We start from the raw sequence: 13,434 nt of genomic DNA, 5'->3' as shown, positions 1-13,434 counted from the left end.
AGAGAGAGAGAGAGAGAGAGTTGAATGTACACAAGTTCTTATGCAGGGCAGAAATAAGTTTAAGTGTGTCTGACTGTCAATAGACTTCAACACGGCATTCAGAAAGAAGAAGTGGACAGGACAGAGATATTACAGCAGAGGAGAGGAGGACAAAAAAGAGAGAGGAAAGCCACATTTCGTTCCCTGAAAAAGTAAGTAACTTTAAGTGGAATTAAGTGTTCTATAATATTGCACTTAAGTGGTATCTGTGTCCTGCAGTTTTACTACTCCGCTTTTTCGCCTGTCTGTGCTGGATATATCCTTCGTATCTTGAAATTGGGTCAGTCTAGAACTCATAAAGCATCAAAAATACATTTTACAGCAAGTTTAAGAAATCAATGTTTAGGATGTATTTATGTCTGTTTTAAGTGTTTGATTGATATCCATGTTGTATGTCAGCTCCTTCTCTCTGAATTTGAGAGACTGCATGATTTGAAGAGAAAAAAAAAAATGTGTGAAATGGGTTCAAACTGACAGAAGTGTCCTGATCGAACATTAATCCTGTGATTTTCGGATTCTCGAGCACATCCAGATCTCTGCTACGCCACGACGTCATGGAGCCATTTTAAGAAATGCCTCTTTTCTGACTCACTCTACAAAGTCAATTACTATGATCTCCAAGTTCAATATTATGTAAAGCTCTCTCTCCTTTCTGGCCTCCCTCTCACTGCAGTTTCTCTTTGCTTTACTGCAGCATTTCTCTGCAATGTGATTGTTTTAGTCTAATGATCATGTTGATAGTGCGTTCTCACAGTTATCTTACCTCAGAGAGCTCTCTGTGCCTCAGTCATTGAGACTTGTGGCTCAATGCAGCACAAAGGAGATTTTCTTTCAAATAAAACTAATTGAGTTTGCTATCAGTTAGGCCAGTCACAAGACAATCAGCCCGTCATCCATCTCCCCTCTGTGATCCTGAATGAACTAGCCATTCATTTAAATAGACTGGAAATACCCAACACTTGACTGATTCTTCTTTGGAGGTGAAGGGCATGAGGCCACGGAAATAAAGCATGAAACTAATAGAATAAAGTCAATTTAACTTTTTCAATCAACGGTCAAAGAGAGGAAGTTCTTAACATATAGAAAATATGGAAAGTGAGTTTGAGTTTGTTTACTTTATTTAATTTTCAAAATATGATGTAGGCCCTTCTGTAGAAGTAATCCAAATGGATGTAACATTTTTTTTTTTTAAATCAATAAGCAATAATTTTGGTAAATAAAAATCTAATTTGAAATAGTTTTAGGCCTACTATAATTCATTAAATATTATTTCAACAGATTAAGTGAAAATGATTACTTTGTTGTGTGATTTTAATAGTTGGATAGTGTAGAAAAGGTAATCTAAAAATAAATAAATACATTTAAAAAAATAAATTAAAGAAATAAATAAGTAAACACATTTGTGCCTTGAAAACTTTAATATTAAATTTGAATAAAAAAAAATTAAAAAAGAGCCCAAATTGTCCTGAGGAGAAATTGACAACGAATACAATGAATAATCGTATAAAAATACAGGCGTCTGCACTATTTTCCACAGAATCATTGGACCCTAAAACACTTCTGGCTGTTTATCCTGGAAAAAACAAAGTGCTTTCCCATGTGCCAGATATATTGGCAGGGTAAAGGTTTAAATCTCTTGCCTTACATTGGGAGTTTTCTTAGTACTTGTTTAAATGTTTGCCATTTCTCCTTGCCTCTCCTTTACATCTCAGCCCCTTCTTCACCATGACTGTTCCCACGGCAAAGAAGATACTGATGGTGCCTATGGTGGCCATGGCGTTTTTGTCTTCATGCTTTGGGATGAGCAACGAAGTGGATTATGGGAATTGGAACTACAGAGAAGGAGGTAAAACAGATAAATAATATGTATCGGTTTTATATATAGAATGGATTTAAGAATGGTAAAATGTGTTAAACTTAGTTGAGACTACTTATTCTTATTTTTATATCAATTTAGCCTTATATTTCATAATAAGCATGCAAGTGGTGTAGAGGTTAAATTCTGAGGATATCTGCTTAAAGTTGTGATTAATTCTGAGGGAATATTCTGTGATGCGTCCATTTCACAAACAATCAAATCATTGTGTTGGTCAGTCTGGATTTACAGAGCTAATATCTAATATTCAATTCAAGTCACATTGCTGACCACCACCAGTGTACACCAAATAACTCATACCCTTATCTGTCAGCCTGGCTAAAACACAAACAGACATCTCCTAATTCCACCCTTTGAAGTTAAAGCCCTGTAGTCTGGCGAAAGAAACCTGATTAAACCTATTCTGAAGTATCAGACAGCCTCTTGTCATGTGGTCGCCGGCCTTATTAAAGACTAACCTCATTGTCTTTGCCCTCACGGCAGCGGAGAATGTGAACGTGGCTAACATACGCAGCGTGACTCGAGTTTTGGACGCCTGGGGCAAACGCATATTCAAAGATATCAAGACCCTCTTACACTCACAACCCAATGCCCTTCTGCCAGACTACTCCAGGTAACACATTGTACTTCCTGATACCTGTACAAATTCATTGCAAAGACTTTTTACTATGGTGTTGAAGTACAAAGCAATTAGTGTTAACCAACCACCAATATGTTATAACATGCATTTCTTACGACACTTATCTGTAACAAGTAGCTAAGCCTATCTCGCTTTGCTATGTTCACTAAAGCTTTCTTGTTTTGCCCACTTTCACTTAAAGTTGTTTTGCACATGAAAGCTGCTTGTTGGACGGTTTTATATAAACAAGAAAAATGCAGCGTCCTTTGGGGTTTGTTATCCTGAAGTCGGCAGTTTAAGAGACTCACTCCCTTAGCCCTAAGGAGATTGTTTTCATGAAGCTCATTCTAAGCTACAAGCATTGAAACAGCACTTAAAATGGCAGGAAAAGATTTTTCAGGCACACATGCTGTGTGAATGACTGTATTGCATGTACATGAAATAATGACTCTTGTAATTCAGACTGAGACTGTTGAAGGTAGCTGATCTCTTTTATTTTATCAACTGTTCAGTATCCGACTAGTGCCAATCACCAGATCAAGCTAATAATACACAAAGCATGTGAAGCTAGACATCAAGCACCAATAACAAACACCTAAACTACTTAACTAGCTAAAAAATGTATACTAACAAATTAAGTCCAGATGAAAAAGGTTTACAAGACATTTACCGCCAATTAAATGCGGAAGCTATAAGGGCTTTGGAGACTTTATTGTATTTGAAATATATTCCCTTTTTCAATAGTGCATTGCAAATATACTTACAAAAAGTTTACTATCTTTAAATATATTAAAAGTATATTAGCATCATGCTTTTACCTATTTTCACAATGCAACTTTTAACACACTTTAAAATAATTGTAGGCCTACTTTGTATTTTCTAAAAATACATTTTAGAAAAAATATACTAGAAGTGAAAATTCTGTTTAAAAGTGTATTTATTTGCAATTTATTAAAAATATATTTTAGGTATATTTTAACTGTGCTAGAAATGATCATTGTAACAATGCAATGAAAGTATACTTTCAACATACATTATAGTATACAATAGTATTTTGTAATTTGTAGTAGTCGGTGCCGATAGCCTCATGGGCCATTGTGCTTCGGAAGACCCAAGTTCAAGTCCCGGCTTGTGGACCTTTCTAGATCCCGTCCCCCCTCTCTCTCTCCCACCTCACTTCCTGTCTAGCTAGTGTCCTATCTTAATAACATGCAAAAATAAATCTTTAAAAATATATATATATATTTATAAATACACTTATGGTATTTTGCTTGTATGTTTCGAAGACACTCATAATTAATTTGTAATGTACTTTTAACACAAATAAAGTACACTTTAATATCACTAATCAAGCATGTAATTAGTCCCTACACAGGCGTATACTTAAAGTATACAAGTATACTTGAAGATGTTCCAATTTAGTACACAAAAGTACACTTAAAGTTGTGCTTTACTACAATTGAATTACAACTAAAATATACTTAGTACAAAATTAGTTGTTTCAAAATAGCACACTTCAAGTTAACTAATCATTAACACACTTTAGTGTGTTAGCACAAATTAGTCTGGCTGCAAGTATACTTAGCTTTTTTTTTTTTTCACCAGGGCATGTATGCTATAACTTGCAAGCCGCTCCGAAAATTGCCTACCCTATCTTTAATCCTTAAATGCATGAATGTTTCGCCAATCATTATTACATATTGGGGACAAGCGACCTGGATCAATATCTAACATGGATGGATCTGTCACGATAATATAAAACTCTCCTGATATCAGAGTAACAATTACAGAACAATAAAATAAAGCATATTTCGATACCTTTTGGAGCTTGGAAGGGTTCAGTTTGAGCAGATGTTTTATACCATCACCACTGTCCTCCTCAGAGCTCATTTCCCAGTGCATTCAGCATCTGGCTCATGTTCACGATCTCAAACATATATTCTCAATCAGGCAATCAGACTTGTCAGACATTGCACTTATTCAGTCATGAAAGATTCAATTATTATTGTGCAGAAAAAAATATACTTACACAGTTACACACCTCGGGTCGTTAGCGACCCTTCACAATTTTTACAAAAACTGAATGGGAAAACAGGAATTCTTTTAGAATTTTTTTGTTGTTGTTGTTATATAGTTTATAATGAATTGATTGAGGAATACTACGAATAGTCAATGTCTATCTTTTAAAAAAATGAATGAGGAGGAGGAGGGTAGTGAATGACGTCCCGGGTCACAAAAGACCTGAAGTAGGCTATGCGTTTAAGGGTTAACTTGACACAGCGTTTAAAAAAGCGGTGCTCGTGAGAAAAACAGTGCGGTTGAAAAGCATCAGGATGCAGCACAACGAATAAATGGGCCTATAAGTATCACGTAAAAAATTGTAAAAGCATAAAGGAACAAATAACACGATGACTGGATGGCAGGATTTTGGATGCATTTGAGGATAAGTAGCCTATCCCTTACGAAAATTAACCATGGTTTTTGTACAAAAAAAAATTAACCATGGTTTTGCTACACTAACTATAGTTTAACCATGCTATTTGTAGTAAAACTGTGGTTATACAAATGGTAATCAATCCACCAAAAACATGAGCCCCTTTCACACAGAGATTCCGGAAAATACACGGATAAAGTGACCCGGGATTTGACCCGGGTTCGTTTGATTTTGGTTCATTCACACTGCCAGTGATTTTCCGGAATCAGAGAGTGCGTTCACACACAACCCGTAAAAATGCCGTAAAGACACGTGACATCGATGTGACTTGTAATTGTCAAAAGTGAACCAAAATCAAACGAACCCGGGTCAAATCCCGGGTCACTTTATCCGTGTATTTTCCGGAATCTCTGTGTGAAAGGGGCTTTAGGCTACTATAATAAAACCATGGTTAATTTTTGTAAGGGATGGTAGACGCCAGAAGAGAGATTAGCATTAGGCCTAGTCCAGCTGTGAAAATGCTATAGACCAGATGAGCTACCGAGCGAAAAGGCTGTTTTCTTTTTGTTGTTGTTCGTGAAGCAGCAGGATCGGACAGTTGTCATAATGTGGTGTACAAAGGACTCGTCATCCTCTGGCACTGAGCGTTTTAACACACCTGGAGGCAGTAGCGCTGTGACCTTTTTGTGAGGCAGGTCTTGGCTAGAAGGACCAGAAGCTCAGCCTTGTCATTTTAAACTACGTCCTGTTAATGTATGTTCTTTGACTTACCCACATATAGTGCACTAAAATGAATGTGAAATCTCCTTATTCACATCAATAATGCATAATTGACACAACATTCCCATATTAACACTCTTATTCCTAGGTCTCACTTGGTACATTGATCCAGAGTTGAGTGTTTAAGGTGTAGGGCTTATATGAAATATGAAAATATGAATTATGTCCTTATATGAAAAAATAATTTGTTTCATGCCATTTAAGTATATATTTTTTAATTGTTGTATAAACCCTTACGGAAGAAGCACAGAAGAACGATTATACACTATTTTTCTCTCTCGTACAGATGTTGCACACAAACACACTCACTCTCACACATTCCAGTCCTGTCTCACACTCTTCTTTCTCACAGGGTTCGTCCTCTCTCGGAGTCCCTAAATGATCTCTTCAGAGAAGTCTCCCACTTACAGAGGCGCATCACAGATCTTAACAATCGCCTAGCAACCCTGGAACCCTTCCTCCGTCATCATGGTTACCGAGAGGAGGGTGAGGAAGGAGGGGACGGCAAGGGACTGGCTCCTCAGAGTGTGAAAGGAATGGGACAGAGTCAAACAAAGTATTCACGACGGTACATGGTTCGAGTAGTCCATCCTATGAACAGGGTGGTGAGAACCAGACGAGTGAAAGTGTTCAAAAATCAAAACGGAAGGGTCAAAGCGAGCGAAAGTGAGAGGTAGAGGGTGGTAAAAGATTACAATCAAACATTAATGTTATTCAGGAAATATCCTTTATAGTGGGAATAGAACAATTCGCATATTAGTATACTAGCGTGCATACATCATCTTTTGTCTGTACTCCTTCATGTTCAGGTCTCGAAGGTGAGATTAAAGTTCCTTGGCAAAAAAACAAATGTTGGGAATGTGGATTGTGGAAAACTTTCCCAGCAGGATAATGAAAAAACAAAAAGAAACATTGAGAGTAAAAACACACACTCTAGCTTTTTCCAAACAAAGCTACAGCTATTCAATCAGCTATTATTTTATGTGGGGAATCTCTATGGAAGCTTTGCTACACAGAGCCATTTGTGTGACAGGAATAAAATCAGGTGAATAAATGTTCATACTTTAAAATATAATTCTGTCTGGGTTTTTTTTTTTTTATGATTGATTACTTGTGTTTAACTGTATTCAAATATTAAAGGTGACCTATTATACACAATTCACTTTTATATTGTTTTTGAACATATTTATGTGTCTGCAGTGTGTGTTCTTTACACAACAACCCAATTGTGGTAAAAATCCATCCACCCCATTTGTTATTTTCCCCATAAATCTGAAACAGTGTCACAAAATGAGCCGTTCAGGAATGTGCTCCAATGTGATGTCACATGCTGAGGCCCTGCCCACAACTGCTGACGGAATCTGCCTTATTAGCATAAACCCTGCCTTGAGTGAGCTGTACCCAAGGGGGTAATCCATCAGCCGGAAACTGAAGCATCCCCGGGAGCCGCCATTGTTTAGCAGACCATCACCTGCTGTTAGCATTCCATTGACTCCCATTCATTTTGGCGTCACTTTGACAGCGAATAACTTTACATCTGAAGTGTTTAAAGACTCCATTTGTCCATTATTTATTTCTAAAGAAACACGAAAATGTATAAAAGGCTCCATTGCCGTGTATCTTACGTTATGGCCCCGTAGAAGCAGTTTTTGTAAAAATAGGCAAACAATTGCGTCATAACCACGCGACTCTCTGTCGCACAGTAGAGAGATTACCGTATGGACAGGAGGAGAAGCTCGCGCCGCAATCGGGGGGACGTGGAGGCAAAATGACAAAGTAATTAATCAGAAAACTTGGCAAAAGTTTCTCCTGCTCCTAGCTCATGGACACCTCCTACTCACACTCTCCGTCTCTGCAAGTTTCGGAAGGGAATGATTCAGATTTCTTTGGCACAGCTACTAGGGGGCTGTTTACACCTGGCCACTTAATGTGTTTTCTCAGATCGGATAGCTATCTGATTTATCAAAACGATTCCATTTACACCTGGTCACATAAATGTGTTTTTGCGAAACGGATTTAAATCCGATCTTCAATTCCCGCGCTATATGCAGATTTAATGGAGTGTACGTCACCGAAAGCAAAAGATATGAGCTGCATTTTATTGATCATCAGCTAAAATTTCAAAGACCGCAATAAAAGAGAGCGGCAACAGCCCTGGTAAGATCATTTCGTTTCTTAAGAATTTACTTTTAATGATGATGATTGTGTGTTAAGCGTCTACGACTTACTTTCACTTTGATTTGCGATAGTTTGCACGTTGGCTTAATGAATAGATGCTCAGCTTCTCATCTGAGGTGATGCGTGTTCCAGTAGCGTCGTCATATCTGGCTATAACATTACATATAGCCTATAACACGCTCTCACACGTTTATTTTTTTAGCATTTTTGGGAGGAGTACAATTTACATATGTGGTTTCAACAACCAGATGCATTTACACTTGTCCAGTTTCGTCAGGAATGCGGCCCAGACCACCTCCTGAAGTGGTTTGAGCGATCGGATTCAAATCCGTCTCGAATGCGTTTTGGAGGGCATTTACACCTGGTCTTTTCACGATCGGATAGCTATCCGATCTGAGAAAACGCATGAAGTGGCCAGGTGTAAACAGCCCCTAGAAGACAGACGGGTTGCTCACATCACATCTACGTCGTCAAGCTCTGTTTGAGTCTGCGCAGTACGCTCGACCATCAGGAAGTGAGTGCTTGAACTAATTGACTTCACTTTTCTCCGTTGAATCCAATGGGGTCGCTGTGTCCATTTCTTTTACTGTCTATGGCTGTACCGAGTCCGCCATGTTTATCTGCTTGCCAGAGCATTTAAAGTCCAGTGAACCGGAAGTTTCAACCGACTTTATTTCAGTGTTGTGATGTATTTAGAAAAGTATGCGTTTCATTCAGACAGCAGAAGAGAAATTAGTTTAATACTCACCAGACACACCATCTGACAGCCAGGTTTCTGCGCGCGTGCATCAGTTGTGTGCGCTCAGAAAATCAAATATCTGAAGTTTAGACTGATATGGCTTTAAAATGCAAGCAAATAAAAAAACCTACATGATGATGAAGAACTGCAATGTCACATGAGCGTGGACGTCTGATAGATGATAGTCAAAACCAATATGTTTTAGTTTTTGGTAGTATCCGGACCAAGGCAAAAGTTGTTGGCTGTGCCCTCTCCTGGAAAGCGCGATGGGGAGCAGAATCTCATTTGCATTTAAAGATACATGCACGAAAATAGTATGTTTTTCCTTCTGCTCAAAAATGGGACAGAGACACATTCTGGGGACACCTGAGACTTATTACATCTTGTAAAAAAAAAAAAAGAGGCATACAAGGTCTAAATACAGGGGTTGATAGACAATATTCGTTGTTGAATATCTCACATCTCTTTGTTAATGTAGTAAACTATAATAAGTTGCAAATAATATCTTTAGTAGCCTACTTGAGTAAAACAACACAGACCCATTCCTGATTTTTTTCATTTATAAAGAAAATAATGATTCGTGCAATTTAGGGTTGGATGGCACAGTGCTTAATTGTGAAGAAAGAACAATATAAAATGTCTACAACTGAAACTAGTTTTTAGGATTAGTACGATTCATTTATGGTTTGTGATTAATTTGAACTAGTTTTACCTTGTTGTTGTTGTTGTTTTTAATTACATAGGCTATTCTGCAGGCACTGTTATATGCATGTGTTTCTGCATGTATAAAGAGGTAGGTGCAGCATTGTACTGTATAATTAAATTATTCTCATATTACAATCCATGTTCCAACCACCCTATTCACATGCTTTTCATAAATGATATCAGCCAGGTGGCCTCATTTATCACAGGCTCCCAAATCTTACATTAAATATGGTTTCCATCTCTATGTATTTATGAAAGCATCCTATTATAAACCACACATTACCCCTGCATATAAAATACATCATTACTAAATATCACACACATATGCACAAAATAAAGAACAGAAGTATTCAGCATTGCTGAAACAAATCACTAATGAAATTAATTCCCTCAAACAATATGCATCTGCATTGAGGAACACAGTTGTTTATAATGTTTTATAAGCTCACTTTAACCCAACACATGCTTTCTAGAATAGGTTGTGGACTGACATGATCATAGTGGTATAATTTTAACAGCTGGAAATACAAACCATTGCGCACCACTGATGTGCGCAAAATGAATCTGGAGTGTTTTGTAACTCCGGCCACATGGTGGCAGTGTTGGGACGGGTTAGTTCACCGCGTGCCTGTTTGACAGGAGTGAGTGTCTGGTCTGAAGTCAGTGGGTCTGTCTGCGTGCGCTATTTTTTGGCCAGCACAGCACAGGACTTAAAAGCGTTTACAAGATCACGTCAGACCTCCAGTGTGTAGTATGTGGGTCTGCTTGCGTGTATTTCTGTGCTGGTGAGGACGTCTGACAGAATATTGGTACGTATGAACGCAAATACGTGAATGTAGGCTACTGTACAGATTTTTTTGCTTTGGCAAAACTTTTAGCACCTCTACGTAAACGATTGACTCCCTGTTATCTGACCTTCTCTAAATTAATGTTAAGGGTTAGACTTGCCACGCCTTATTACTATTCTGAATCTCTCCATTCACGACCTCTTCTGTGACCGTTCCTTAAAGTCACCACATCTAAATTGACAAATCTCTTCTTCTTTTTTAATCATGGATTATTGCATTGTAAATGATTTATCCGTGCAAATCATTTTTAAATTCATGTGCCCTCGTAATCTTTAATCAAAATAACTTCCCTGACATCTCTTCTCTGATGATGTGTTTACTGGCGCAAGGGCGGGACAACCTGTCACTCACATGACATCACAACAATGGCAAACCAACCAATACCACATGGACAAAATCCAGTCCTGCCCTACATTTGTTCTTGTTCGAAAAGCCGTTTCATTCAAATATACGTCACAATAGATACGAAGAAAAAAGATTGTAATTTCTGTTTCATGTCAACTTTAAACTAATGCCTTATTAATTACTTTCTGAATATAGTCTCCATTCACGCCTCCCTCTATCCGTGACTCTTCGTTAAACTTCCCTGCTTGCGTTTATCTCTTTTTCTCCCTGTCGCCATGGACACGTGTGGGTGTTGCATATCATCTCTACTTGCTGTTTCTGTGTTATATGTTGTAGCAACCAAACCAAGTCACAGTTACTACACAGATCTTTCTTCTTTTCTCTCTCCCTCTGTCTCTCTCTTTTTTTCTCTAAAGGTCCAGTTGCTAGGTAACAGTTAATTGTCAAGAAATAGTTACATGTGTTGCAATGTATTCTGTGATTGGCTGCTTGAAGGAAACGTGTTAGTGAGAGAGAGAGAGAGAGAGAGAGAGAGAGAGAGAGAGAGAGAGAGAGAGAGAGAAAAGGGAATGAAAAAGAGAGTGGGGGAGTGAGACAGGAATAGAAAGAGTAGGTTTGTGAAATATTGAATTGCAAATGGTTTTAAAATAAACCGCTATTACTTTAAAAATAAACAGCATGTATGACATTCTCATGATTAAAAACAGCTCTTGCACACAGGAATCAATAATCAGAATGATATGTTTGACATGACTCGATAGGTACAGAAAAGAGCGATAAGTACTTTGCTTGCAATTTGTTCATGATGCAGTGAATCAGACGTATCCAGGGCAACAACAGTGGATAATAAGCTCTCGTTTACGTTTCATGTACATTATGTCACGAATCAAACCTAAGCTTGTGTAGAGCACAACGAAGAAACGAAGGAAAATTTGTCCCACAATTTTCATATTAACAACATGAAAACCAAATGAGATTCATATTTGGAACATGATGATGACACTAAAAAAAAGAAAAAAAGAAAAAAGGGAGTGTCACCATTTCCTCTCAGATTCTCGCTGCTGGAAATGTATGGAAAAAGACAGGACTATAAAGCTTGAGATCTCTCCCTTTTATTTTGTTTTTAGTCAACACTGTTTTGTACAAAGAGACAGAAGAATATATCTTAGCACTTTTCACACTGTGTCTGTATTCTCAATAGCTTAAGTATTGTGAAATGTCTCATTAAATTATTATTGTAGCCTTAACACATGTAATCTCTCTCTATACAAAAACAGAAAAAAAGAAACAATTTTTGTCATATTTACAGAATCTGTACAATTGTGATCCATAAGTAAGATTTAAAATAAGTGGTTAAAATACAAGAAAGACAGAATTAAAGACAACGGTGTAAATTTGTGTCTTAAATTCTGGTTCTCGGATGCTATTAGAATGGCACTGTGCTCCTGGTCCAGTGGTCTAATAACTTTTCCCCATGAGGCTATAAAAAATCTTCCAGACAAAAATGTATCTCAAACTTCAATATTTTAAATATTTGTCTTCATATATTAAAAGGCTATGGAAAGGGGACATAATTATTTACAGCAGACATAATAGATAACCATTGCACTGTGCTCTGTTTTCTTCTCTCTCTCTCTCACACACACACACACACACACACACACACACACACACACACACACACACACACACACACACACACACACAAACACCTGTGCGCACACTTGCCCACTCTCACACAGGTAATCAAGCATATGATTTCAGATACACATACAATCATATGTGACGTACCTTACTAGGGAGGACTCTAAAATGACAAACCAATAAAATAGTCAAACTACTGAAGTCTTCTACCAGTCATCAAGAACATTTTAGGTAAAATGAGAATGAATAAGAAGAGAAATAAAACACTGTAACGACACAGAACATTGGCTACTGTCCCTCCTGTCCTCTTCCGCCCATGTCCATTGTTCATTCTGCGTCTCACACTAAACCTGTATTTATCAAATGATATTAGCATGCTTTTACAAGGCCACATCTTTAAAATCGAAATGAAATATAAAATTGGAAAGCTTTTCAGGAAGAGCAAAGGCAAATGTCCCTGACACTCGCACACACAATCACACAAAACTTCCTCTACATACTGTAGTATAGGCTACTAATAAAAACTATAGGCTTGACTCTCCAGTACAAACAGAGATTGACAGGAAATGCAATGGTCTAAGTCTGTCAACACATCTCTTGCTATTAAAAAATGCCACACTGTTATGAGATATCTTGTGAGATATCTTTAAAGGATTTACTAAACAAAAGAAAAAAGTAGATCAAGCATAAAAAAATCTTAAGGGTACAAAAAAAAAAAAAAAAAAAGGTACCATGCAAAGAAATGTATCGTGAGAGCAAGTGAGAAAATCTTGTGCGACAAAAAAAAAAAGGCAAAATTAGCTTTGGACACAAAAATGGTCATCTCCTTACCTAATAGCAATGTTCTGACAAAATCTAGCATTATCACCAAAATTATTTGGGTTTGCCTGATAATTTCCCTAACGAGGTATTATTCCATACATATCCATTTTTCAAAGGTCTTATCAGTTCATTAGAATCAGCACATCTATTGAATCACCCTGAACCTGTATGATGCACAGTTTATCAACATATTGCAAGAACAAGAGCAGGCATGATATCTAAATAGACATAAATGTATGAAAGATATGGCAATAAATAAGTAAAAGACATGCATGCTCGTCTTAAACACAAACTCACAAAAAAGACAACTGAGTCAAATAAGAATGGCAAAAGTTAAGATAAAAGTTCACAAATTGATAGCTATACATCAAAACCAAATATTATAAATATTGTGCTTAAAGTGGA

General features: G+C 37.3%; 1 protein-coding gene across 1 annotated transcript; it reads left to right on the top strand.

Moving 5' to 3' along the window:
- LOC309494252 (uncharacterized protein) lies at positions 1–6,823 on the top strand. The gene is made up of 4 exons (XM_082163516.1): positions 1–191; positions 1,752–1,885; positions 2,399–2,528; positions 6,101–6,823. Exons 2-4 carry the CDS (start codon positions 1,765–1,767, stop codon positions 6,423–6,425), a joined length of 576 nt encoding a protein of 191 aa, XP_082019642.1. The 5' UTR covers positions 1–191; positions 1,752–1,764; the 3' UTR covers positions 6,426–6,823.
- Positions 6,824–13,434: the final 6,611 nt, after the last annotated feature.

This window comes from Leuciscus leuciscus (assembly GCF_965113295.1).
Source record: "Leuciscus leuciscus genome assembly, chromosome: 3".
Taxonomy (NCBI): domain Eukaryota; kingdom Metazoa; phylum Chordata; class Actinopteri; order Cypriniformes; family Leuciscidae; genus Leuciscus; species Leuciscus leuciscus.
The sequence above is the reverse complement of the archived record's forward strand: the minus strand, read 5'-3'. Positions and strand labels throughout refer to the sequence as shown.

Coding starts and splice junctions, on each gene's coding strand:
- LOC309494252 (XM_082163516.1), top strand. CDS start 1,765: ATGACTGTTCCCACGGCAAAGAAGATACTGATGGTGCCTATGGTGGCC. Junction 1,886..2,398: donor TTGGAACTACAGAGAAGGAG/GTAAAACAGATA, acceptor CCCTCACGGCAG/CGGAGAATGTGAACGTGGCT. Junction 2,529..6,100: donor CTTCTGCCAGACTACTCCAG/GTAACACATTGT, acceptor TCTTTCTCACAG/GGTTCGTCCTCTCTCGGAGT.